The following is a 26,248-nucleotide window of genomic DNA, read 5'->3' on the forward strand; positions in this document are numbered from 1 at the left end:
ATCGGTCGTCAGATTCATCACTCTTCAAAATCCATGGCTACCCTTTCATATGTTGGGTAGCTCCACTAGCTTGAGTGATTGGGTTTGAGAGAAAAATGGAGGGTTTTGTGAGTGGCAGTGAAGAGAAACCAAAACAGGGTTTGGAGGGAACAGGCTTGAATCTACCAATCAACCGCCACGGAAACCTGAAAAGTGCTTCAAGTGATGAGAATCTGAAGGAGGTTCTGCAAAATATCAGGTCCTCCAAGAGTCCAGTAAGTGGTGGTGCCTTCTTTTAGGTCTTCTCTATGTCGTTTTATTTTTCTTGTCTATCGTTGTCTAAGACTGAGTTAGAAAAATGTAACTAGCTGAAAGGACAAATGGAGAAGAAAGACGGTTCTTCCTTTATTTGATTGGTATATGGTCCTTGGTTTAGTTTCCTTGTTGAAATGTTTTTTTTTTTTCAATGCATATCTTTTCCTTTCCCCAGATGAAACCGAGCTAATAATGTTTCTGAAAATGTGTTTGCAGGCAGTGATCAATTATGGCGCATCATGGTATTGACATACTTCACTCTCCTCTGTTCTTTCGTATATTTATTTCATAGAAAACTTGACACTTCCGCATGTATAGATCAAATTATATGAAACTGTTGCATATTCCAATAATTTACTGTTCTTTGAGAGTCATGAAGAGTTGCTATGATAACTGTTTTTATATCCAGAATGGAGATGTATTGATTGATCAGTTTATAAGCCAGAGAGTGCGACTCAAATCAAAATGGAAAACAGAATCATTCATGTTTTAATTCGAGTTAGGGAAACTGTTAGTTGCTACCAAATAGGAATTTAGGTGTTTGCTGGTACAACTTTAGGAGATATGGCATGGTAAGTTGACTGCATGTCATATGTTCTGATGATATTCTATATAAATAATTGGTGCATCTTGTCGTCATCAAAATGATGAAGTCAGAGTTGTAACATTCTTTTGATTGCCCCTTGTCTTATTCCCAAAAGTTATTTAATGTATGGGTAAATAAGGGGTTTTAAAACAATTTGAAAGTGACTTGTCATTATTTAATGTAGGGGTAAATAAGGAGATTTGGGATAGTGTCTCTAAGACATATGACTGAGTGGGTGACTCAACAAAGGTCTATCAAATTCTTCAAAAGATTGTCACTATGAAACAAGGTAGGCGAAACATTTCTGAATATTATCACACTGCCATTGGTCTTTGGGAGGAGTATGACCAGTACAAGGACCTCCAGTTGTCAAACCTTGAGGATGAGACAAAGGTATATAGGACACTTTAGAAGGAACGTGTTTATATTTTGCTTGGTGGGCTTAATCCAGAATTTGAGCCAATCCGACTGCAAATCTTGGGGCGGTCACTTCTTCCATCCTTAGATGAAGTGTGTAGCTACTTACAGAGTGAGGAGACTAGAAGAGTATCCATGGACACTGCAACATCCCTAGAGAGACCTGCTCTTGCCTCTAGCTCTCACAAAGATTGGCGAGGTGGGGAAAGAGGCCAAGGGCCACTCCATGGAGATAACAGAGAAGATTTAAATGTGATCATTGTGGGAAACTGGGGCACACTAAAGAAAGATGCTGGATACTTCATGGCCAACCCCCTGGTGTGCGTGGTGGATCCCCTAGTATACGTGGTGGTATGAGAGAGGGCGCTAGAGCTACATTGTGATAGTTGAGACTAGGTCACCTGGACTACAGGCCGATCCTGACTCCCTTACTAGAGAGGATATTGCAGCACTACGCCGGATGATGTCTTGACTAGGCTACTCTTCTACTACTCCTGCAAAGTCAAACTTCAGCTTCAACCTTGCAAACCTCTACATCTACACCCTCCATTGCTCCATCTTGGGTCATTGACTCTGGTGCCACAGACCACATGACTGGTATATCTCAGTGTTATGATTCATACACTATTTGTTCTTGTAGGGATAAGGTTAGAGTTGCTGATGGTTCCCTTTCTATTTCTGGTAAGGGTAATGTTCAAGTTACTTCTTCTATTTCTCTTGAATTTGCTCTTCATTGTCTCTAACTTTGCTACTAATCGGCTATCTGTAAGTCATATAACCAAATCCATGAATTGTTGTGTCACCTTCATTCCTAATTATTGTTTTTTTTTAGGATTTGGTGACGAAGAAGATTATTGGCAGTGGGCGTGAAGAGAAAGGCCTACCTTCTTGAGCCCCGCACTCTTGTTTTGCCTAGTGCTCAGTCCTATGTGTGTGGCTGGAGTGACAGTAGTACTATGGATTCTGTTATGCTTTGGCATCGAAGTTTAGGTTACTAATGTAGTCCTAGATAGGTAGGAGACCTACTAAGAGCCAGACATCCAGGACCTGTTGAGCTGCTGGTTCAATGGGACAGAATTGGAGTTGTAGGTCAAGTTTAGGGTTAGGGTTAGGGTAATGGATAGGTATCTTATATGGTAAAGCTAGGCAGGTTTAGGGTAGTCTAATTAACTAGGTTTTATTGATTTTGGATGAGTAGAAGTAGTTTAGATGTAATTGGGCAGCAACTAGGGTTAGGGTTTTGGGAAATAGGGAAGTGATGGAATCTAGGGTTTAGAGGTGGAGTTAGGGCAAGGGCTTTAGGTCGAGTGTGGGTAGGGTGGAGGGGAATATATGCTGAAAGTTACAGCTAAATCAGATGGTTATATTTGGAGTAATGGAGGTTTCCTAGTAGAATTAGGAGAGAGGGGTAAAAGTGTAATTTCAGACAATCGGTTGGGTGGATGGTACTGAAATTTGGATCGAGTGTCTCTTAGGGTTTGAGGAAGATTCGATCAAAATTTTAGCAGGTTCTAACGGTTAGATTTGGTTGGGCAAAATTCTCGCAAAAATCACCTTGCATGTGACCTTCTTGAATGGAAGAAGAATAGTTGCAGGTTTTAGGGTTCTAATGGATCTATGGTATTAATGGTGGATGAGGAAGGTAGTAAGGATTGAGTATTAGCAATGGGGAACGATGGGGGTGGGTTTAGAGGATTAGGAGAAGAAGAGGGATGATGGATAACACTAAAAACTTACGTGGAGTTGCAGGTCTGCAATGGTAGCTGCTTGAAGACTAGAAGCAGGTCCTCCTGATCTACAAAATGCAAGGAGTCGATTGGAGGTCCACCAATCCCTTATAACAGATCCTCCCGGTACTACCAGACGCAAGGAGTCAACTGGAAATCCACCAGTCCCTTCACCTTGATATAACTCACAAGGCAACACTCAATAGAGCAGAGCAGCAACTATGGCAGCAAACAAAAGATTTTTTCATTAATCAAATTCGTGTTCCATGTTGGCCTCCCTTACAAACTTATATAGAAGACTCAAAAATAGACTTAGACACTGAAAAGGAAAGGCCTAACCCTATCCTTAACTTATTAGGTAACTTAAACTGACTAGGAAACTGAAATAGACTCAAAATAGAGTCCTAATCCAGCCCAATTAAACAATTAAAGGTCCAACTACTTAAATCACTTAAATTGAACCACTAGTTCAAACTAGCTTTGGACTGGTTCAATTAAAAACATTAAAAACATGAAAATCAATTAAGAACATTAAAAAACATGAAAATAAACTAAGTATAGGGCTAATCCCGTATGCAACCTATGTACCCATATTTTAGGCCCATTAAAGTGGCCTATTACATAGAAAACCCATGGGATCAAAGGCCCAACATGTATATAACTCAACCCTAGACTTATTTCTAAAGAAATAAGCCCATTTCGATGATGAATTTGGATCAATTACCTATCTTTTGTTGTTATAAGAAAACAATTACCCTACTGGTTTACTTTTTTTCCACTCTTCTCATGTATTTAAATGTGAACCATGTATTTTTGTTAAACATTGTCGTTCATCTTATTCTTATCATGGTAATAGATCCACTGTTCCTTTCAATATTGTGCATTCTGACATTTGGGGACCTGCTCCCACTAGTTCCTTGTTTGGTTATCCTTATTTTGTTTCCTTTGTTGATGATTATTTTCGGTCCACTTCAACTTTTTTGATGAAACAAAAGAGTGATGTTTATGATGCTTTTAAAAATTTTTGCCAACTGATTTGTACTCAATTTGGTACTCGTATTCAAATAGTTCATTCTGATAAAGGGCGTGAGTATACGTGTGGGGGACTCCAACAAATTTTAACTGACAATGGCATTATTCATCAAGTTGCTTGTGTTGATACCCGCGAACAGAATGGGGTGGCTGAAAGGAAAAATCACCATTTGTTGGGGGTCATTAGGAGTCTCCTCTTTGGCATGCATGTCTCTAAGACTTTTTGGTTTGATGCCCTTCTTGTTGCTGCCTTCCTAATTAATCGGATGCCAACTCAGCTCCTTGGCTCCAAATCCCCTCTGGAAACCCTATCGCCTTAGGTTCATGCTTTTTCTCTTCTTCCTAAAGTGTTTGGGAGTGTGCTATGTCCATGTCAATAAATCAGCTCATACAAAGCTTGACCCCAAAGCACTCAAATGTCTTTTCCTTAGCTATTCATCCTCTACCAAAGGGTATAAATGCTACTACCCTTCCTGCCGAAGGCGATTTCTCTCCAAAGATGTCACTTTCTTTGAGTCTATTCCTTTCTTTTCTCCTCATCAACATCCTCTTCAGGGGGAGACTAATGGGAGTGAACTGGTTGCTGATGTTATCTCCTTTCTTTCTCCTTTGCTTATCTCTCCCTTCCTACTTGATATTGAGAAATACAAAGAAGTGGATGTTGTTGACATTGATGAACATTCAGGTGTTGAGTCTGATAACCCAAAGGAGTTAAATGTGTACAGAAGAGGCTGTTGGAGGAAAAAGACCTGCCAAGAGTCCTCTTTGGATTAACATCCTAAGCTCCACCTTCCTTAGTCAGGTAACACTCCTTCTCTTCCCTCTGGGTTAAATCTGCCCATTGTCATTCGAAAGGAAAAGAGAGGTTGTACTAATCCCATAACCAAGTTTGTTTCCTATGATGCTATTTCTCCTACAAGTATTGTCTTTTCTACTGCTCTTGCCTTTTCTTCCATTCCCAAGAATGTCACTGAGGCTATGTCTGACCCAAAGTGGAAGGAGACCATGTCTAAGGAAATGATGGCTCTTGAGAAGACCGGTACTTGGACACTTGTAAATCTTCCCAGGGGGAGAGTTCCAGTTGGATTCAAGTGGGTCTATACAATTAAGTATCGATCAGATGGTAGAATGGAAAGATATAATGCTTGATTGGTGGCCAAATGGTACAGTTAGGTGTGTGGCATTGATTACTAAGAGAAATTTGCTCTTATGGTCAAGCGCAACTTAATCAGAGTTCTCCTATCAGTGGTAGCTAATAGAGACTGGTCGTTGTATCAATTAAATGTAAAGAATGCCTTTCTCTATGGTGACCTAGAAAAGGAAGTGTATATGCAACCTCCACCTGGTTTTAAGTTTCCCTCAGCTGAAGGGATAGTGTGTGTCCTAAAAAAATGCACTTTATGGTCTTAAGCAGTCTCCTAAGGGTTGGTTTGAGCGATTTAGATAGGCCATTGTAAAGAATAGATATTCCGAGAGTCAGGCTGACTATACTTTGTTTATCCGGCAAGGTAATGATACTGTCACAACTCTTATTGTTTATGTTGAAATCATACTTGGCCCAACAGTTTGAGATTAAAGATCTTAGACTATTGAAGTACTTCTTGAAAATTGAAGTATCAAGATCGAAATAGGAAATCATTATTTGCCAAAGAAAGTTTGTACTGGACCTATTGAAAGAAACAGGGATGTTGGGGTGTAAACTAGAAAACTCCCCAATTGATCAGAATCACAAGCTTAGTGAAGATTGTTGCTCTTCTCTTATAGATGCATGAAAGTACCAAAGATTGGTTAAGAAACTGATCTCTCTCTCTTGGACTCAACCAGACATCACTTATGCAGTTGGAGTGGTGAACCAATTTATGCATGCCCCCAAGAGTGGGCACTTGGATGTTGTTTATCGCATCATCATGTATTTGAAATCTTCTCTAGGAAAAAGAAATCTATATGCTAGGTACAACCATTTGAAGATTGAGGCTACACTGATGCCGATTAGGCTGGTTCAGTTTCTGACAGACGATCTACGTTAGGTTACTGTACTTTTATAAGTGGTAATCTAGTCACGTGGAGGAGTAAAAAATAGTCAATTGTAGCTAGGTCCAGTGCAGAAGCAAAATTTAGAGCTATGGCTCATGGAGTATGTGAACTCATATAGTTGAGGTGGTTGATTCAAGAGTTGGAATTTGACATTGATGGACCCATGCAGCTCTATTGTGATAACAAGGTTGCTATAAATATTGCTCATAATCCCGTGTAACATGACCGAACGAAGCACATTGAGGCTGATAGGGGCATTTCATCAAAGAAAAGTTGTATTCTGGTTATATTTGTACTCCCTTTGTGAAGACAGGTGATCAAGTGACACATATCTTCACCAATGGTCTCATTCCTAACCAGTTCAGTACCCTTCTATGCAAGCTGGGAATGTATGACATTTATTCTCCAACTTGAGGGGGGAGTGTTAGAGTTTATGTAATAGGGGTACTTTAGTCACTAGTTTATTATAAGTCATATGGAGTTGTATTTTTATCTTTTGTTACTTTTTACCTTTTACCTCCCTAAGGAGGCATATGTAATTCCACGAATATGTTTAATGAACAAGATAGGTGAGAGGAGTTTATTCTCCTTCACCACAGTTTTCTCTCATGCTTTCTTCTTCATTCTCTTTTCTTCTTCCTTCTTCTCTTCTTAGCTATTACTCATTGTTCCTGGGTAGAATCAATCCATTCCTAGTTTCTAACTCTCAGATCCATCATGTCCACCTATGCTCTCGGATCCAGCTCCTTGATCTCAGACATCAGGTAGTGGTACTCTTTGCTCGTCTATTTGCCCCTCTGTTAGGGATGTTCCAAAAATGTCTATGATCGAGTATTGCAGCAGGGACATTGGGCATATTAGCGTGCCTATTCCATCTTAGTGTCTGACCGCCCCTTCCCATTGCTATTAGAAAGGGAGTTAAAAAATGTACCCAACAACCTATCTACCTATCTCTAAATTTGTCTTGTATGAATCATTATCTCCTTCCTATTGTGCCTTTATTTCCTCTTTATCCTTTGTATCTATCCCACAGGGCTGGAAAGGAACTGCCACAAATCCTAAGTGGAAAGATACCATGGTCGAAGAAATGCAGGCCTTGAAAAAAAAATGAAACATGGGAGCTTATCCCTCGTCCTGAAGGGAAGAGGTTAGTAGGCTGTAAATGGGTGTTTACTATAAAACAGAAGGCAGATGGAATAATTGAGCGATAGAAGGTTAGATTGGTTGTCAAGGGGTTAATCCAAACCTATGGGATTGACTATCAGGATATTTTTGCTTTGCCTTTGTTGCAAAAATGAACTCTATTCGGGCATTGTTGTTCTGTACAACAAATCTTGGATGGAATCTCTAACAACTTAATGTAAAGAATGCTTTTCTTAATGGAGATCTCGTACAAGAGGTATACATGAATATCCCTCCAGACTTTGAATATTCTTTTATAGATGGCAAGGTGTGTAGATTACGGAAGTCCCTCTATAGTCTCAAGCATTCACCCTGAGCTTGGTTTGGGAGGTTCCAGAAGGTTATGCAACAGTTTGGATATAAACAGGGATTTATGATGCATTAATCTCCTTGCTCAAAACTCAGTTGTCTACGGAGTTTGAGACCAAGGATTTAGGATCTCTTATATATTTTCTAGATATTGAAGTAGTCTGTTCAAACAAGGGTATCTTCATTTCCCAAAGAAAGTATGTCCTAGATATTCTAAGTGAGACAGGGATGCTTCGTTGTAAACTTGCAGACTCACCCATTGAAGTTAACCATCAACTCAGTTGCAACGGTGGTGAACCAGTAGATAAATAGAGATATCAGCGACTTGTAGGCAGATTGATCTCTCTCATACTTGACCAGATATTGCTTATGCAGTCGGTGTTATGGGCCATTTCTTGCATGATGCTTAGACTAATCACCTGGAGGCTGTATACCGAATACTGGGGTACTTGAAATCAGCACCAAGAAAGGGTATTTTATTCTCTGACAGTAGCCATATGAAGTTGGAATGCTTTACCAATGCAAACTGGGCCAGTTCTATTGATGTAAGCACTCCACCTTGGGATATTGTACATTCCTTGGAGGGAAATCTAGTTACTTGGCATAGCAAAAAGCAGTCAGTAGTATCTAGATTTAGTGTAGAGGTAGAGTGCCGATGGCACAATATGTGTGTGAACTCATCTAGCTTAAGATTCTTCTTGAAGATTTTGGGGTATTGTCTGAAGAACCTATGAGGCTCTACTGCGATAACAAGGCAGCTATCAGTATAGTTCATAAACTTAGTCTAGCATAACAGGACCAAACATCTTGAGATTGACTAACACTTCATCAAGGAGAAACTTGAACAAGGCTCGATCTGCATCCCATTTGTCACTTTAAAGAACCAGTTTGCTGATGTATTTACTAAGGGATTGACTTCGAAGTCATTTCATCTTATAGTTTCCAAGTTGGGCTTAAGGGATATATATGCACCAACTTGAGGGGGAGTGTTAAGAACAAGCATTGACTAGACACTGTCTAGATTCGTTGTATCTGTATGCTAGATAAGGACTATGACTCAACCTTAACTCCGGGTGATGCAGACCCTAGCCTCCTCGAATTGAAGAAGCCACCCTAAGCCTAGGGTTTTAGTAGGAGCCTTAGTTTAGTTTATTTTAGTTCTATACTTAGTTTTTATTTTGTGTTTTTAATTGAACCGGTTTAAATTGGTTGCATCCAATTGGTTCAATTGGTCTAATTTAAGTGAAGTGCTCCTATTGGCTAAGAGGTTTTTATATCCTATTGGCTAGTAGGAAATCTTCTTTTATTTCAAGTAGTTTAAGTTGTTTTTAAGTCATTAGGGTCAATTGAGTCTTTTTTATGCTTTTGAATTGTTTTAAATCACTTAATTGTACCTCTCTACGATTTTGGATGGAGATTAAGTTGTAATAGTTTTAGGAATTAGGCCTTTGGCCTCCTATTTAATAAGAGATCGTGGGAGAGGCTCCCCCACCTAATTATGTTTAAAAAAATCGTGCTTTGCTGTTGGCCTTTGCTGCCGCTGCTTCTCTTTTCTAAGAATTGCCTTGTGAGTAATATCAAGGTTGCCTTGTGAGTAATATCAAGGTGAGGGCTGGTGGACTCCGGCGACTCTTTGCATCTTGTAGATCGGGATGTCTTTTTTCTGCTATCAAGCTACATCAAGCTGCTGTTGCCTTTGAAGGAGATCAAACCAGTGAGTTATTTTTAATTCCTGCAAGTTATCCTTCTCTTCTTCTTCCCCCCATCTAACCTAATCGATTCCCCAAAACCCCTAGCTTTTCTAAATACATTCCAGCATTCATCCTTCACCCATATTCATAAAAAATCAGAACATAACCTCTCCATACCAGTACCTCCACTCGATCTAACCTGCAGCCTCAATTGTCCACAAAAAACCCTAAATCCCTCCATCACCATTAAAAACCCAAAAACCCAAAAACTTACCTAGACCTATCCAACCATCCAAATCCTTCAATATTACAACCGAACCACCCCTACACTGCCCTTAACACTCGACCTTAAGCTCCAGCCCAAATTCCAGCTCTAAACCCTAAATCTCATCTCCCCCTTCATTCCCAAAACCCGAAACCCTAAACCTAAAATTTCTGAAATTTAAAAACTTATTCCAATCTAACCAAACCTAGTTCATTAAGACCTTTAAAACCTGCCTAGTTTAATCCTATAAACTATTTTCCCATTACCTTACCCTAACCTTAGAATTTTAACCTAAAACTACACTGCTATCTTATTGTAACTGCTGAACCAGCAGCCTCCTTAGTTCCTTTTTGCTATTGATCCTATTACCCTGGTTCCTAGTGGGATTACTCCTACCTAGGACTACATTAAATTGGTATCAGAGCCATGGCCGACCATGGCAATCCAACCCCAAACACCAATCTGCCCCCCAACCTGATCCCATGACAGTAATCATGGACATGCTGCAGAAACTTAATGACAAAGTGACACGATTGGAAGAAAGGCAAGCTGTGCCTCTTGTAAGCAATCCTCTATGTTGAAGTCGTGAGTTATATGGGGCAAATAGGTCTTTATGTAGTTACTTTATTTCTTTGTTTCTGTCCTTTATATTTCTGTCTTTTATATTTCGACTATGTAAGGGCAATTCTGTCCAGTTAAGTTTTATATAAATAAATCATATTAACCTGCGAGAGAACATTAAGTTCTCATGCAGGGCTTCTCTCTTACGGCTTGCTCTCTTTCTCTTCTCCTCTTTCTCCCTCTTCTCTCTTCTCTCCCACCTTCTCTAATCTGGTTCTCTTATTTCTGGTATTGTATCATGGTATCAGAGCCTGAATAATCAGATTGGAGAAACCCCCATGATTCTCTTTTGATTTCCCTTTATCGATTTCTGGTTTGTGGTCTACAGCCACCTATAGCTGTCTCTTCTACGATGTAAGTTCACTCCTTGAAGAATGAATGGAGTGATACATATTGGTACCTACATGATTTGATGATTGATTGGAATCCTCCCTCGATTTTTTTGTTGAAGGCTGCTGAGATCGAGTACAGGAGAAAACCCTGACAATTATTGTTTTGTTTCTTTCGAAGCTCTTCCTTGATGTCTGGTTGTTCTGGCCTTCTCCTACATGGTATTTAGTGATTCTAGAAATTATCTTACCCTGTTTTGGGGTGATCCTGCTGCTGCTGTGAAGATCCCTTCTTCTTCTCAGAAATTCTGAGATCGATTCTGCCTGGCTGCTTCTATCAGTGTGGGGCTGCTACTGTCTATTACCTCTGGGTTGCTGGAGATTATTCATCCTTTTATTATCCTCTGCTGCTACTTATTACTGCTGTTCTTGGCTGCCTTCATTGAGTGACATTGGCTGCTGCATATTTACATTATTTCTGCCTCGGTTTTTGATGTATATACACTATGGCTGATTCAAAGACCTCCAATGACAATGTGAATGCTCAGATTACATCCATAAAGTTGAAGGGAGGTTCCAACTACTTATTGTGGGCACAGGCTGTTCGAGTCTACATTATGGCCAAGGACAAGGCTGACTATCTTGCTTCTCCTCCTCCAGCGGCTGACTCTAAGGATTATAGTACTTGGAAAAGGGAGAATGCTATTATTTTGATTTGGTTGTGGAACTCCAGGGAGCCAGACATTGCTGCGAATGTTATGTTCCACACCACGGCAAAGGGAGTTTGGGATGATCTTAAGGAGACATACTCTCAAGAGAAGAGTATGACATGTATCTTCGACCTTTCTGAGAAGCTATTTCAATTTCAGCAATCGGACAAGTCTCTCCAAGACTATTATAGTACTTTTAAGGGAATGGTCGAAGAACTAAATATGTTCCAGCCCCTCACCACTGATATTGAGAAGTTGAAGTCTCAAAGAAACGAATTCTTTGTATCTAAATTTTTGGCTGGTTTGAATCCTAGTCTCAAGGCTGTTAAAGGACATGTACTTGCTGGGGAATCTGTCCCTACATTGAATGACACTTTTTCTCGGTTGCAGCGTATTGCTTCTTCTAGCTCCAAGCCCGACACCAATCCAAAGGAAAATTCTGCTTTCACTACTACTAGAGGCAGCGGTAGAGGCCGTGGCTCAAGGGGAGGAAGCGTATTTGGTGGTCGTAATTCTGGCGGACAGCATATTGACAAAGCAGCCCGTTTATGTTCTTATTGTGGGAAGACAAATCATACTGTTGACACTTGCTGGTCCAAGCATGGGAAACCCGAATGAGCTCAAAACTTGGCCAATCATGCAGTCTTTGAAGATGGTTCTGATTTTGCTGCACCTAGCGATTCTAAAGCTGGTTCAACCGTGGGAGATTCTTCTACCAACCTTCGTGATGAGATGCAACAACTCATGCGTCGCATCAAGAGTTTGGAATCATCCACTTTCACTTCTGGGGCCTCCACCACCACTGCCACCCTAGCTCATGCAGGTACTCCTGCCGCTCTCCTTTCTACTACTTCCACACCCTGGATCATTGATTCGGGGGCTTCCACTCATATGACTGATAAGTCATCGGTTTTTAGTTCTATCTTTTCTAACTCTCACACACCTCCTGTTATTGTGGCCAATGGTTCCTCCACTCTCAATCGGGCATATCTGTATCTCTCAATTTGAATATTTCTCTTTCTTCAGTTCTACATGTTCCTCAATTTCCTTTAAGTCTTTTGTCTGTTAGCCAACTTACTAAAAATCTAAACTGCTCAGTAACCTTCTTTCCCTCTTATTGTGTTTTTTAAGATCTTCACACGAGGAAGACAATTGGTGGAGGGTGTGAGAAAGATGGTCTATATTATTTGTATGGCGCTGCCCCGTCTGCTTCGGCTGCAACTACTTCTGTTGGTGGAGAGTTTCCGTTTCGATGGCATTGTAGGCTAGGACATTTATCTTTATCTAGATTATAGGTTGTTTTTCCCCAGTTTAAGAGTTTGAATAAATAAGAGTGTGAGGGTTGCGAGTTGGGTAAGCATCATCGTGCTACATTTCCATCTCGTTCTATGCCCCGTAGTGAGTCTTTATTTTCCTTGGTACATTCAGATGTGTGGGGTCCTTGTCGTGCTAGCAATAGACATGGTTTTCGTTATTTTGTCACTTTTGTGGATGATTATTCCCGGACCACTTGGCTGTATCTTTTAAAGGATAGATCAGATTTTTTAAATGTTTTTCAGAATTTTTGCAATGAAATAAAGACTTAATTTAATGCTGTTATTAAAATTTCTCGGTCTGATAATGCTCTAGAGTTTGTTCAAAATGAGATCTCTTCTTACTGTGCTTCTACTGGGATGATTCATCAGACTAGTTGTTCCTATACTCCTCAACAGAATGAAGTTGCAGAACTGAAAAATAGGCACTTACTGGAAGTTGCCAAGGCCCTCATGTTGCATATGCAGGTGCCCAAACATTTTTGGTTTGATGCTGTACTTACTTTGTGTTTTTTGATTAATCGCATGCCCTCTTCTGTCCTTAGTGACAAATCCCCTTTCTCTATTTTATTTCCCGGTGTTTCAACTTTTAGCTTGCCTCCTAGAGTTTTTGGGTGTGTTTGCTTTGTTCACAATCTCCATCTTCATAGTGATAAGTTGGACCCTCGGTCCACCAAGTGTATCTTCTTGGGTTACTCTAGGACCCAAAAGGGGTATAGATGCTATGACCCTCTCACTCGCAGACAATTTGTGAGTGTGGATGTCACCTTCTTCGAGGGTACATCCTATTTTTCTGACAACCCTACTATATCTAGTGATCCATTAGCTGTGTCTGAGGCTCCTCCTATTCCTGCCATTGTCCCTATGACTCCTCTACTACAGGTGTACCGGCGCAAGAGATACTTTGGGCAACTCCATCCGAATCAGCCTGGCCCATCCGCATCGCTTCCTGCACCTGTCTCAACCTTTGGTGGAGATCCTACTCTACCTGTCCCTCCGCCGCACGCCTGATCCGGATCCTCGATGCCTTGCCTATTGCTACTCGGAAAGGTAAACGCTCATATACTCAAAAGTCTCTCGTTGCCTATCCTATTGAACAATTTGTTTCTTTATCTCATCTTCCTCCTTGTCCCCATGGTTTTGCTACCTCTTTGTCTTCATATACTATTCCCCGCACTCACACTGAGGCTCTTCATAGTCCTGCCTGGAAACAGGCCATGGATGTGGAAATGGGTGCTTTACTGACTCGACATACATGAGAGTTGGTGGATTTACCTCCTGGTAAAGACCTAGTTAGGTGTCGTTGGGTGTACACTATCAAGTACCATTCTGATGGGTCTGTTGAGCGGCTTAAAGCCCGCCTGGTGGCTAAAGGGTATACCCAGACTTACGGTGTTGACTACTTTGAGACTTTTTCTCCTGTGGCTAGACTGAATTTTGTTCGCATCATTATCTCTTTGGCTATGAATTTTGCTTGGCCGTTGTATCAGTTAGACATCAAGAATGCTTTTCTTTATGGTGACCTGCTTGAAGAGGTTTATATGGAGTAACCTCCGGGCTATGTTGCTCTGGGGGAGAATAGTGGTCGTGTGTGTAGGCTGCACAAAGCCATTTATGGGCTGAAACAGTCTCCACGTGCATGGTTTGAGAAGTTTAGTTTTGTTGTCACACAATTTGGTTTTACTCAATGCTTCTCTGACCATTCTGTGTTTGTTCGCCGCCAAGGAGAGAAATTGGTGGTTCTAGTGGTTTATGTTGATGACATCATTGTGTCAGGAAATGATGAAAATGGGATCCAGGAGGTGAAAAGTTACTTACAGCAGCACTTTCAGACCAAAGATTTGGGCCAGCTTCACTACTTCCTTGGGATTGAGGTTATCCGAAGCAAGAAAGGAATAAGCCTGTCTCAAAGGAAATATGTACTAGATCTGTTGACTGAAACTGGTATGCTTGCTGCAAAACCAGTGGATACTCCTATGGACCCTAATCACAAGCTTGGTTCTGATGATGGTGAGTCTTACAGATATTCATTCCTACAGAAGCTTAATTGGGAAGTTGTTATATTTGACAGTCACTAGGCCAGATATTTCCTATGTTGTTGGTGTTCTTGGTCAGTTCATGCAGTCCCCTTGCAAGTATCATTGGGATGTAGCTATCCGTGTTCTTCGGTATTTGAAGGGAGCCCCTGGGAAAGGACTGATTTATCGTCCAAATAAACATATGGAGCTGGTTGCTTATTCTGATGCTGATTGGGCAGGTTTTGTTAGTGACCGTCGATCTACTACAAGATATTGCACTTTTGTTGGGGGAAACTTGGTTACGTGGCGGAGCAAGAAACAGACCATGATTACTAGGTCCAGTGCTGAAGCTGAGTATAGAGCCATGGCCCATACCACCGCAGAGCTGATGTGGGTTAGGTCTCTCCTCCTTGAGATGGGTTTTTCTATTCCAACCCCAATGAAGATGTTTTGTGACAACCAGGCGGCCATCTATATTGCTAGTAATCCCGTCTTTCATGAGAGGACTAAGCATATAGAAGTGGATTGTCACTTTGTTCGCAGTGCCATGTTGAAGAAGCTGGTTGAGACACCTTTTGTCTCTTCGTCTAATCAGGTTGCTGATGTGTTCACAAAGTCTTTATTTGCTCCTACTTTCCGGTCTTATTGTAACAAGCTGAGCATGGGTGACATATATGCTCCAGCTTGAGGTGGAGTGTTGAAGTCGTGAGTTATATGGGGCAAATAGGTCTTTGTGTAGTTACTTTATTCCTTTGTTTATGTCCTTTATATTTCTGTCTTTTATATTTCGACTATGAAAGGGCAATTCCGTCCAGTTAAGTTTTATATAAAGAAATCATATTAACCTGCGAGAGAACATTAAGTTCTCACGCAGGTCTTCTCTCTTACGGCTTGCTCTCTTTCTCTTCTCCACTTTCTCCCTCTTCTCTCTTCTCTCCCACCTTCTCTAATCTGGTTCTCTTATTTCTGGTATTGTATCACTCTATATGTAGAGGACAGATTACAGGTTCACTCTGAAGTACATGGAACTCTAGGAAGGGATGAACATCATAGAGATCATCCCAGACGTCACAGGGACCACAGAGATCATTCTAGACATGACAGAGATTACAGGGATCGACGTAAGTATGACAGAGATGACTACAGAGAAGATAGGGACAGAACTAGAGAAGAACCTCGAAGACCTAACTTTGAGGCATAGATGAGATCCTACTTCACTGGAGATGAAGCTACTAATAGGAGGTACAACACGCAGAAGGTCAAACTCAAGCTGAAGGAGTTTGATGGGAACCGTGATCCCCAGGTGTTCTATGACTGGCTTGCTGCCCTGGATGATTATTTTGACTGGGATGACTTGCCTGAAGATCGAAAGATGAGATTGGCACGTACCAAATTGATTGGCCCTACCCGAGAATGGTGGCGAAAGACAGAGAGAGACATGGAACGCGAAGGTAATGCACCTACTAACTGGGAGGACATGAAGTATGACTTGAAAGAGAAATATTTGCCCAGACACTACAGAGCTCAGATGCAAGATCAACTTAACTCCCTACGGCAAGGGACTATGACTGTAGCTAAGTACATGCAGCAGTTCGATGCTCTTTCTTCTTGTACTGACACCAGAGAAAGTAATACTCAGATGCTGTCTCGATTTCGGTTGGGATTACGATAAGACATTATTAAAGCTATTGGAGTTGCTGACGTTCTGGACATCAAGGTTCGAGAAGGCATTGAAGGCTGAAGAATTATTGGCTGGAAATAGAAGATTTGATTCCTCTACTGAAGGTACTAACAAAACTTTTTTCAGTATTCAAGTCTACTACCAATGGTCACAATCGAGTTGGAAACTCTGCTGCTGATCCTACTCGATCAGGCTACTCTGTTGGTAGTTCTTCCCGCCCTACAGCCCCTCCACGTGCTGATCATAAAGGTAAAGCTCCCATGGACAGCAATGAACCCCACAAGTGTTTCCACTGCAATGAGCTTGGGCACTATGCCAAAGAATGCCCACAAAAGCGTAAACCTATTAGTGTGGCTGCCAAGGCAGAGGAAACCCCTGAAGGGAACGATGAGCAAGGTATATATGCACTACCCCCTGATAGTGACGACGACTTAGAAGGTTACCTTGAAGATATAGATGGTGGTGCTCAAGGTGTCCATACGATTGCTACAGTTTTCATGGATGATGTGGTTGATTGTGAAGAGGTAATTGGGAACATTTCACAGGGAGACAATGACAAGCAAGTTGCTGTTCTTGAAGAAGTGGGGCTGAATGAGAAGGTTATCAATATTGAAGACCCTATGGAGGTTGAACACATTGATTTTGTGATGCCCCCTTGGTTCTTCGAAGAGAAGGCTCCACGACTTGAAAACCATATTCCCACTATTCTAACCTCAACAGAATTCTGCCAGGGAAGTGTTGAAGCTGCGGCCCACATGTTGCTTCCTCCTCCTCATCACAAGGTTCGTGGACGGGTTTCTTCACACAAGTATAGTACTTGGACTCCCACTCATGATGTCAAAAAGCTCAGCCCCACGTTGCCAGGGTGTTGCATGGATTTCACCCATTCATCGGAGATGAATGGTTCTAAGATGGGGAGACTTAATGCAGACTCTAGCCTCCTCGAATTGAAGAAGCCACCCTAAGCCTAAGGTTTTAGTAGGAGCCTTAGTTTAGTTTATTTTAGTTCTATAGTTAGTTTTTATTTTGTATTTTTAATTGAACTGGTTTAAATTGGTTGCATCCAGTTGGTTCAATTGGTCTAATTTAAGTGAAGTGTTCCTATTGGCTAAGAGGTTCTTATATCCTATTGGCTAGTAGGAAATCTTCTTTTATTTCAAGTAGTTTAAGTTGTTTTTAAGTCATTAGGGTCAATTGAGTCTCTTTTATGCTTTTGAATTGTTTTAAATCACTTAATTGTACCTCTCCACGATTTTGGATGGAGATTAAGTTGTAATAGTTTTAGGAATTAGGCCTTTGGCCTCCTATTTAATAAGAGATCGTGGGAGAGGCTCCGCCACCTAATTATGTTTAAAAAATCATGCTTTGCTGTTGGCCTTTGCTGCTGCTGCTTCTCTTTTCTGAGAATTGCCTTGTGAGTAATATCAAGGTGAGGGCTGGTGGACTCCGGCGACTACTTGCATCTTGTAGATCGGGAGGTCCTTTTTCTGCTATCAAGCTACATCAAGCTGCTGTTGCCTTTGAAGGAGATCAAACCAGTGAGTTATTTTTAATTCCTGCAAGTTATCCTTCTCTTCTTCTTCCCCCCATCTAACCTAATCGATTCCCCAAAACCCCTAGCTTTTCTAATTACATTCCAGCATTCATCCTTCACCCATATTCATAAAAAATCAGAACATAACCTCTCCATACCAGTACCTCCACTCGATCTAACCTGCAGCCTCAACTGTCCACAAAAAACCCTAAATCCCTCCATCACCATTAAAAACCCAAAAACCCAAAAACTTACCTAGACCTATCCAACCATCCAAATCCTTCAATATTACAACCGAACCACCCCTACACTGCCCTTAACACTCGACCTTAAGCTCCAGCCCAAATTCCAGCTCTAAACCCTAAATCTCATCTCCCCCTTCATTCCCAAAACCCGAAACCCTAAACCTAAAATTTCTGAAATTTAAAAACTTATTCAAATCTAACCAAACCTAGTTCATTAAGACCTTTAAAACCTGCCTAGTTTAATCCTATAAACTATTTTCCCATTACCTTACCCTAACCTTAGAATTTTAACCTAAAACTACACTGCTGTCTTATTGTAACTGCTGAACCAGCAGCCCCCTTAGTTCCTTTTTGCTATTGATCCTATTACCCTGGTTCCTAGTGGGATTACTCCTACCTAGGACTACATTACCGGGACATCAGTCAACACCATGTGTGTAATGTCACACCAGACATTCTCTTTATAACCATCCATCTCTAAAGGCATGGAACACCGCTGGTTAACTTCAAGAGTGTTTCCATTTAAAAGGGAACCTTGTAGGGTTGTGAGTGCTTCTCTGGTTGCAACTTACCCTTAATGATAAAAGCTTGTGACTCAATGTTCACACAACCAAGGTTCTATGTTTTGGTATCGAGCCTGGTTTCGTCCAAGTTCGAAACCAAAACGTTTCGATCAAAACCGAAATTTCAGTTGAAATCAGTACTTTTTTTTTGCAAGTTTCAAGCGTCAAATGGCCAAATTAGGTCCTGAAACTTATCTCAACCCTATTTTAGGTCCTCTAAACATACTGGAACCATTGTGTTTTAAAAAATCACATCCAAACGGTAGTTTGGCTTCGGACCCTAGGTTGGTGGTGTATGCTGTATACATTCTCTAATATGGACTATCCCACACAATGTTTGGTACACGAGCACATATAATTCAAGTAAAACAACTTAAATATGCATTAAGAATAAATAGACGTCATATTATAAACCTTATCATAATTAGGGATTGTACATGGTTTGTTACAAAGAGTCAAATATAGCGGAGTCAATAATACAAGCAACAAGTCACCCTATGCCCATACTAGAGTCCTAGACTCCTAATACCAAAATGAGTTCTGGCTCGGATCAAAACCACTAGAATGTTGTTGTTGCTGCCAAATTAAGTGATCCCCTGGCTGTATCACAAAAGTTGACCATGTCATAGTATGGTGGAAGAAACGCTCGAAGTTCACTACCACAGCCCTATAAATGGAATCATCAATATACTGGAGGTACCCTAACCTAGGGTATAGATCTCTGAACCGTGAGAAACTTGATCGAGAGCCACTTCTACTGGATGGTGCCTGTGGAACCGTCATTGGCATATATGGTTGGGGGCCAGGAACAAAAAGATGTTGTCCACAAAATTTGACCCAATGTGTGACTGACCCTCATACTCGGGGTGATGATGAAGAGCTAAATTGCCTAAATCGACCATACCCAGTATAGTCGGAACTGGTGTTCCCCATGGCCAAATGATGGTGCACACCACTGCCCCCCATGCACATATCACTTTCCTCCATACTTAGGCCTCCAAGAGTGTCAGTCAAGCTCGTGACATTGATGTCCATGGACTCCATCCTATCCTCCTCCTCGGGATGTGGTCTAAATCAGCGATGTGGCCTCTTGAGTAGCCTGTATGTGTGGAAGCACATGCACCATGGTCCTCATCCTCTGTGGCATGAGTGAATTGAGTCTTTCCTATAAAGCACATCGGCTCCGGCTCCTGGTACTTCTTGCACATCTTTGCAAGTCATCGTCATCATCATCATCATCATCCACCATTAGATGGGGACAGTGTGCGAGTGTGGCCACAAAAATGCGACCAGTTGATGTCCTCATCATCATCCTCACCAAGCTGAGACTAGAAAGGTCGGAGTGTCGGTGAATGAACACTGCCCTGTCGAGATGCCATAAACTCGTTGACATTAGCATCCATTTGACTAGATATCTCGGGGTCAGGCTTACCCCTAGCTTGATTCATAATAGGGTCACCTCGATCCTTGATCCACTGGTATAGGGGATCCTACTCCTCATCTGAGTCAACCTGGAAAATTTTGGCAAGCTCGATTAGATCTTTATCACCACCATCCATGCCTTGTTGTATGTGTTGCATCCTCGGTCTCATGTTATAATGCACTTACATGTACTGCTCTAGTTGTTTGTGACCATCTAGGATTGAAGTTTGCTGACAATCATAATAGGTAGTTGGGGGTGATTTGAGGCTAACACCCTTCATATGTGTTTAGAGACTCCTTTTGTCTGATCCAACATATGGCATGGTTGTGCTGCTCACTTCTTTGCGTTGGCTGCCACAGTTTTCATCTTGCCAAGCAGGATTGTTCAACTTTTGTGCATCACTGCATTCCATGCTTGCCATGTTCTGTTGTTTAGTTATCTACCATGCCTAGACCAATGGCCCTATTCGGTGCCAATTAATTCAGGTTCTGAGAGACCTTGTCCACCAAAAGTAGCTTTCATCCTTGTTGGTGGCTTTATGCACATGATCAAGCATTTTGTATTTTCTGTGCATTGGTAGATAGATCCCTGTATCTCAAAACACATCTTTTATCCCTGAGGAGGACTAATCTCCATGTTTATCCTTCAGCATGCCAATTGTTGACCGATACACTTGAATCCCTCGAAGATGAAATACATCTTCACCTTCATATAACCTTTGTTAAAAAAATTCACATTATAGTATTAATTCCAGCATGTTGGGCACTGCTAATATGTCCTTTTCCTCCTACGACTGCAAAGTGCTAAACTGTTATACCTTTGGAGCACTCATTTGCCTGGTTCAGCATTTGAGAATCTTTGCAATCTAGCTTTCTCCTGCTACCCTTTGTTTGCAACAAGCTCTCCGATCAATTAAACTTTATAGCAGTAGAAACTGATACCTGAAACCAACATCACAACCTTTGAGACAACAATCGTTTTCTTTCTCATGACCTACATCTCTATGGTATTATCATTTTATCTCTTATACAATTCATACGATTTTCGACCACCTTTGGGCTGATGTAGCATCTCCATCTCTTGGGACCGAAGCTGTCTGAAACACACAATAAAGAGGCCGTGACCCCCTGCTAGTCCGCTTCCATGAGGTCCTGGGAGAGGTTGAGATGGTCCAAACCTTTGGCTTTTGAGCTTATAATGGCCACTGTCAGACTCAAACCTGTTCCTTCATGCTGGAAGCCAAAGTTCTTTACCATCGAACCAGATGATGGCCCTTTGCCCAAAGAAGCATTTGCAATCAAGAAATGGAAGTAAATTGCTGGTCATCCTACTCTTCATGAAGGCATTAAAAAGAATCCAATTATTAAACTTGTTCATGAGTAGATGCCATGTGTTTGACTATTTAATTGCTTAAAGAGTTTTTATCTATAGTACTCAAGTACTTTTGGATTATCTAGTTAAGAGAGTATAAGATAATAAGATGTAGAATCAAAATTGTCAAGTGTCCAGTCCTAATGGATTACTTGTGTCTGCGTTTTAGGGGTCTATTTCTTTTATTTATTAGAATTAGGTTTCTTTAATGGATTAGCATTCTTGAAATATCTTGCAGTTAGAGATCTATAAACGCTCTGTTTCATTAGGAGATTGTGATGTTATGTTTGTAGTTCAATAAGGTGGGATTTCAGTTCAATTTGTCATTAGATTCTCCCTTTCTCAGTTATATGCCCCCACCCCAATCACATACCTTTTCTCATTCAAATGGAATATATCTTGACCTTATCTTTCAAGCTTCCCAATGTATTTGAACCCTAATCCAGAAAGCTTGTTATACTTTGTTCACTGTTCATGTGTTCTTAATTTCTTCCAAAATCTTGTTCTGGAGAAGGCCAAGGCCAAGTCAGTCCATTGCCAATTGCCATTTGCATGCTACACTGTACAGGCCAAGGAATCAGGTGCTCTGGTCCAAAGCTAATACTTGTACTGCAAAGTGACCCAATTTGATCTACTACAAGTTGCCACGGACTACCTCATACTGATTTGAGCATTCATTTGCTGTGAATATCCTTGAGCTACCACAAGCTGTCCACAATGGCCTTGGCTTTCAGTCACATGCCTGTGCAGTGTGCACTACCTACCATGGAGTCTTCATCATCAAGCATGCTTGGTTACCAAGGTGCATAGATGGTACTCATAAGGATTGTCTATAGATGAAATCATTTCTATTTGTTTGTAATAATCCATTTAAATAATGAAAATCTGCATTCAACAGAAAAGAAATGAAGAAGACTCCGTGATTTTCATCTTGACATGGTCTATGCAGATCATAATATTTCCAATAAGTTAATGCTTCTGAATTGGTGCCTTCTTAATCTCAAGCCTCATGGGTAACCATATTGAATGATCAGTCATCCCCAAGTCTATACCTTCAACCCTACAATCCATATTTTATGAACTTGCTGACTTATGAAAACATATGTTTTGGTTGCTTATTTGAACATAGTTCAAATGCTGTGGCAATGAATGATGTCAGTCATGAGATTTGATTTTATATTCTCTGTTCAATGCATTATAAAATGTGGGAAGATACTTGAATAATGTCATCCATTTTTTCAGGTGTCATATCTGTAGCCAGATGCTTCCTACATTTTGCAGGATGAGTAATGAATTCCCCAAGCTTTCATTTGTATATGCAGACATTGATGAGTGCCCAGAAACAACTCAGCACATACGTTATACGCCAACTCTCCACTTCTTCCGAGATGGTGAAAGGGTGGATGAGATGCTTGGTGCCGGAGAAGAGAGGCTGCATGACCGACTATGGTTACACTCCTAAGATACACTTCATGCTTGTACCCTTTGCTGTAAAGGGCCTTCCATATATACTTCACATGACACTGTTACTTTTCATAATATTATAGGCATTTGTTAACTTCCATTTTTAGCATTAGCTTGGCATCCATATTGTTGTTCTCCTTTGAATTGGTTTGCCTCTTCAATGCAATATGCCATCTTAAGTTCAAACCAAGAAACTGAAAAAAATCAGCGACAACGAAACCGAGTCTCTGATACCTGCCATCTTAGATGCTTCCTCAGTGACCCAAAGCCATTCTTCTCACTGAGTCTGGAAAAGGATGTGATAGTAGATAAGATGGTCTCATCCACAAAGTCTCTGACAGGAAATGATGGAGGCCCAAAATCAAGCCATTAATAAGTGTGTTGTGAGTCTGGGAGTTGTCGAAGCAAGGTGGGTTTTCATTCATTTTCCCAAAAAACCCAAAAGAATGTTTGCGGAAAAGTGTAATGATCTGTGATCTTCATGAATCTCCCTCCAGTCTGCCTTGAACTGCTTTCACATTCATCCCATAAAATAAGTTATGTATGTCTTGAATTCTTGTACCTATTTCCAAGAATGACCCGCTTAGACATTTTTTATGGTGACTTGAATGGAACTTTGGAATTAAAATTGAAAGCAGTAACTTTCGTCTTGGAATTTGTTACATATGCTTCTTAGTTGATCTGATTCGATGGAGGAACATTTATATTCTTTACCCGATTTGTTGTAAAATGAGTGAAATTTGGAGTTTTTCGTATTAGAGTTTCTGGAAGAGCAGTAGTGCCCCGTGGACGTAGCATACCATATTGGTGTGTGAATCATGTTAAATCTCCAATCTCCTTGTTATTGTGCTCTATTTTTCGCTTTTGTTCGTGTTTTATTTGGTGTTTGTTCTAACAAGTTATTCTACTGGAACAAAATAGGTAAACGATTGCAACCTCTAGGGACTTGGCGAGCCCATACCCGCACATACAAAAAAGAGAAGTTTCACCCTTTAATAGCTTCCGCATGAGAGAAGGAAAAAAAAAAAAAAACAATTGATGTTTTGCAATCTGGAACCTTCAAACTATAGCAGTTATAAAAAATTGGAAATTTCAGATGCCCTCGACCAAGCTAGTGATGAAAGCAGAAAATTAGAATAAAAGAACGATTATAAATAGATCCCCCCATCCAATATTTGGTGAAGCTTTGAGCAACACATCCTCCACTGAGCGGCTTCTCCTTCTTGTTTGTCGGCAGGAGCTTGGTGCACTTACATATGCTTCTTAGCTTCGTCCCACAACAGAAAATACCCAAGGTGCAGGTCTGCATTAACTCTAAGCCTTGTCATTCTTGAGGAGCTTGACAGTTTCCCAAGTGAAATCTGGGTCATCCCGGCCAAAATGCCCATAGGCAGCAGTCTTCAGGTACCTAGATTTGCCTCCTCTTTTCAGGTCGAGGTTAATGGCAATCATTCCTGGCCTGAAGTCAAAATTTTCCTTGATCAGAGCCAATATGTCTCTGTCTGGAATCTTACCAGTCTTGTATGTGTCCACAAACACAGACAAAGGCTCCGGGACACCAATAGCATAAGAGACTTGCACAATGCATCGTCGGGCAAGCCCAGAAGCCACTACGCTTTTAGCTGCCTGCCTGACAATGTAGGCACCACTGCGGTCCACCTTTGTTGGGTCCTTGCCAGAGAAGGCACCTCCACCATGAGCACCCCACCCACCATAAGTGTCAATGATGATCTTACGGCCAGTGAGCCCAGCATCACCATGAGGTCCTCCAATGACAAAACGGCCTGATGGGTTGAGGTGGAAGATGGTCTTGTCATCAAGGTACTGCGAGGGGATGACTGGCTTGATCACATGTTCCTTCAGGTCCTTGGAGATCTGGTCGTTTGTGACAGTCTCATCATGTTGGGTTGAGATGAGCACAGTGTGGACTCTGAGAGGGACCATAGCACCACCTTCATTCTTGTACTCAACAGTCACTTGAGTCTTCCCATCGGGCCTAAGCCATGAGCAGGTTCCATTCTTCCTCACTTCAGTTAGTTTAGCCCCTAGCTTGGTGGCCAAGACATGGGTAAGGGGCATCAGCTCGCGGGTTTCATCTGTTGCATAACCGAACATATGACCTTGGTCACCAGCTCCAATTTCCTCAGGCTTCTTTGTGAGGTGACCATGAACACCCTGGGCAATGTCAGGGCTCTGCTGCTCAATGTTGACGAGGACATTGCATTTGTCAGCATCAAGACCCACATCAGCTGAAATAAAACCAATGCCTCTGCAGGTATCTCTAACAATCTTCTCGTAGTTCACCTTAGCCTTGGTGGTGATCTCACCAAAGACCATGACCATGTTGGTCTTGGTGCATGTCTCACATGCAACCTTGCTCTCTGGGTCTTGTTCTAAGCAGGCGTCAAGGATGGCATCAGAGATCTGGTCGCAGATCTTGTCAGGGTGACCCTCATTGACGGATTCGGAGGTGAAGAGGAAGGTATCCATATCTAAATAAGGAAGATTATTTGCAGAAAACATGTCAGTTCTTTTATATTCAATGAGGAACGGCTGTAAATACATTAGAGTAGCTTCACCAAAATATATGAATATTATAAAACAGGGAAAAAGAACGCTAGCCGGTTGCGCTACCACATCCAGACTCATAACCGCCTAATCGCCTTTCCCGTGGGATTTCCACCTTGTAATGGGTAAGGCGTTCATTTCCAAGGCGGTTACTGTGTCCAGGTGTTGGAGCCATGCATGACCGGTTAGCATTGTGCTCAGACACAAGGCTGCGTCTAATGACCGCCGCCCCCGTCGGGTAGCGTTCTCTTTCCCAAAATATATATGCAACATTATTTTTACCAGTCTCGTTTGAACATAATGAAAAATCCAAATGCTGTATGTATGCAAACTAAAGCATTGATCCAAGGTACTTAAGAAACAGAGCACATTGATCTATGGAACTGGATGCGAGAATTGCAGTGAAGGGTGAGGAAATTAAATTGAAAGCAGTAAATGTCGTCTTTGTATTTGTTAGGTCACATCTGTCTTAGATCCACAAAAATACAAGAACAGAAAACACATAGTATAACTGAGATTGTCCAAATAAATCACATCAACCAGTTCAGAAGACAAACGAAAAGAAATTAAGAGAAGAAGCACTTCGAAAGAAGTTCAAATCATGAAAAATTACAGGCTAATTAACAGATCAAAGCAATGCAATAAGACAATAAGAAGAACAGGCATTGGCTGAATAAGCCGTATCTGTGTTAGATCTAGCAGATAACCTAACGAGATCAACATTCAAATCATGATCGCAACAGAGATAAATGAAAGAAAGAAAGAAAGAAAGAAACAGAAACAATGAAGGATGGAAGAGAGAGAAATGGGAATAGGCCAATACGTACCCCTCTCTTTCTCTGAGAAAGAAGGCTAAACGCGGAGGTCAAAA

General features: G+C 41.2%; 2 protein-coding genes and 1 long non-coding RNA gene across 3 annotated transcripts; 1 reads left to right on the forward strand and 2 right to left on the reverse strand.

Annotated features, from left to right (window-relative positions):
• Nucleotides 1-70: 70 nt before the first annotated feature.
• On the forward strand, nt 71-22,830 carry LOC122651409 (thioredoxin-like 3-3). The gene is made up of 3 exons (XM_043844793.1): nt 71-254; nt 511-536; nt 22,588-22,830. The coding sequence occupies exons 1-3, from the start codon at nt 96-98 to the stop codon at nt 22,805-22,807; spliced, it is 405 nt and encodes a 134-aa protein (XP_043700728.1). The 5' UTR covers nt 71-95; the 3' UTR covers nt 22,808-22,830.
• Nucleotides 4,087-12,422, reverse strand: LOC122651411. The gene is made up of 3 exons (XR_006331448.1): nt 12,289-12,422; nt 7,420-7,423; nt 4,087-4,098 (listed from the first exon to the last, which is right to left on the reverse strand). It is a non-coding gene; the product is annotated as an uncharacterized LOC122651411 (long non-coding RNA).
• Nucleotides 22,831-23,924: 1,094 nt separating the features above from the next.
• LOC122651408 (S-adenosylmethionine synthase 1-like) lies at nt 23,925-26,244 on the reverse strand. The gene is made up of 2 exons (XM_043844792.1): nt 26,207-26,244; nt 23,925-25,299 (listed from the first exon to the last, which is right to left on the reverse strand). Exon 2 carries the CDS (start codon nt 25,297-25,299, stop codon nt 24,124-24,126), a length of 1,176 nt encoding a protein of 391 aa, XP_043700727.1. The 5' UTR covers nt 26,207-26,244; the 3' UTR covers nt 23,925-24,123.
• Between the last annotated feature and the right edge of the window lie 4 nt (nt 26,245-26,248).

Source organism: Telopea speciosissima, chromosome 2 (genome assembly GCF_018873765.1).
Source record: "Telopea speciosissima isolate NSW1024214 ecotype Mountain lineage chromosome 2, Tspe_v1, whole genome shotgun sequence".
NCBI classification, from domain to species: Eukaryota; Viridiplantae; Streptophyta; class Magnoliopsida; order Proteales; family Proteaceae; genus Telopea; species Telopea speciosissima.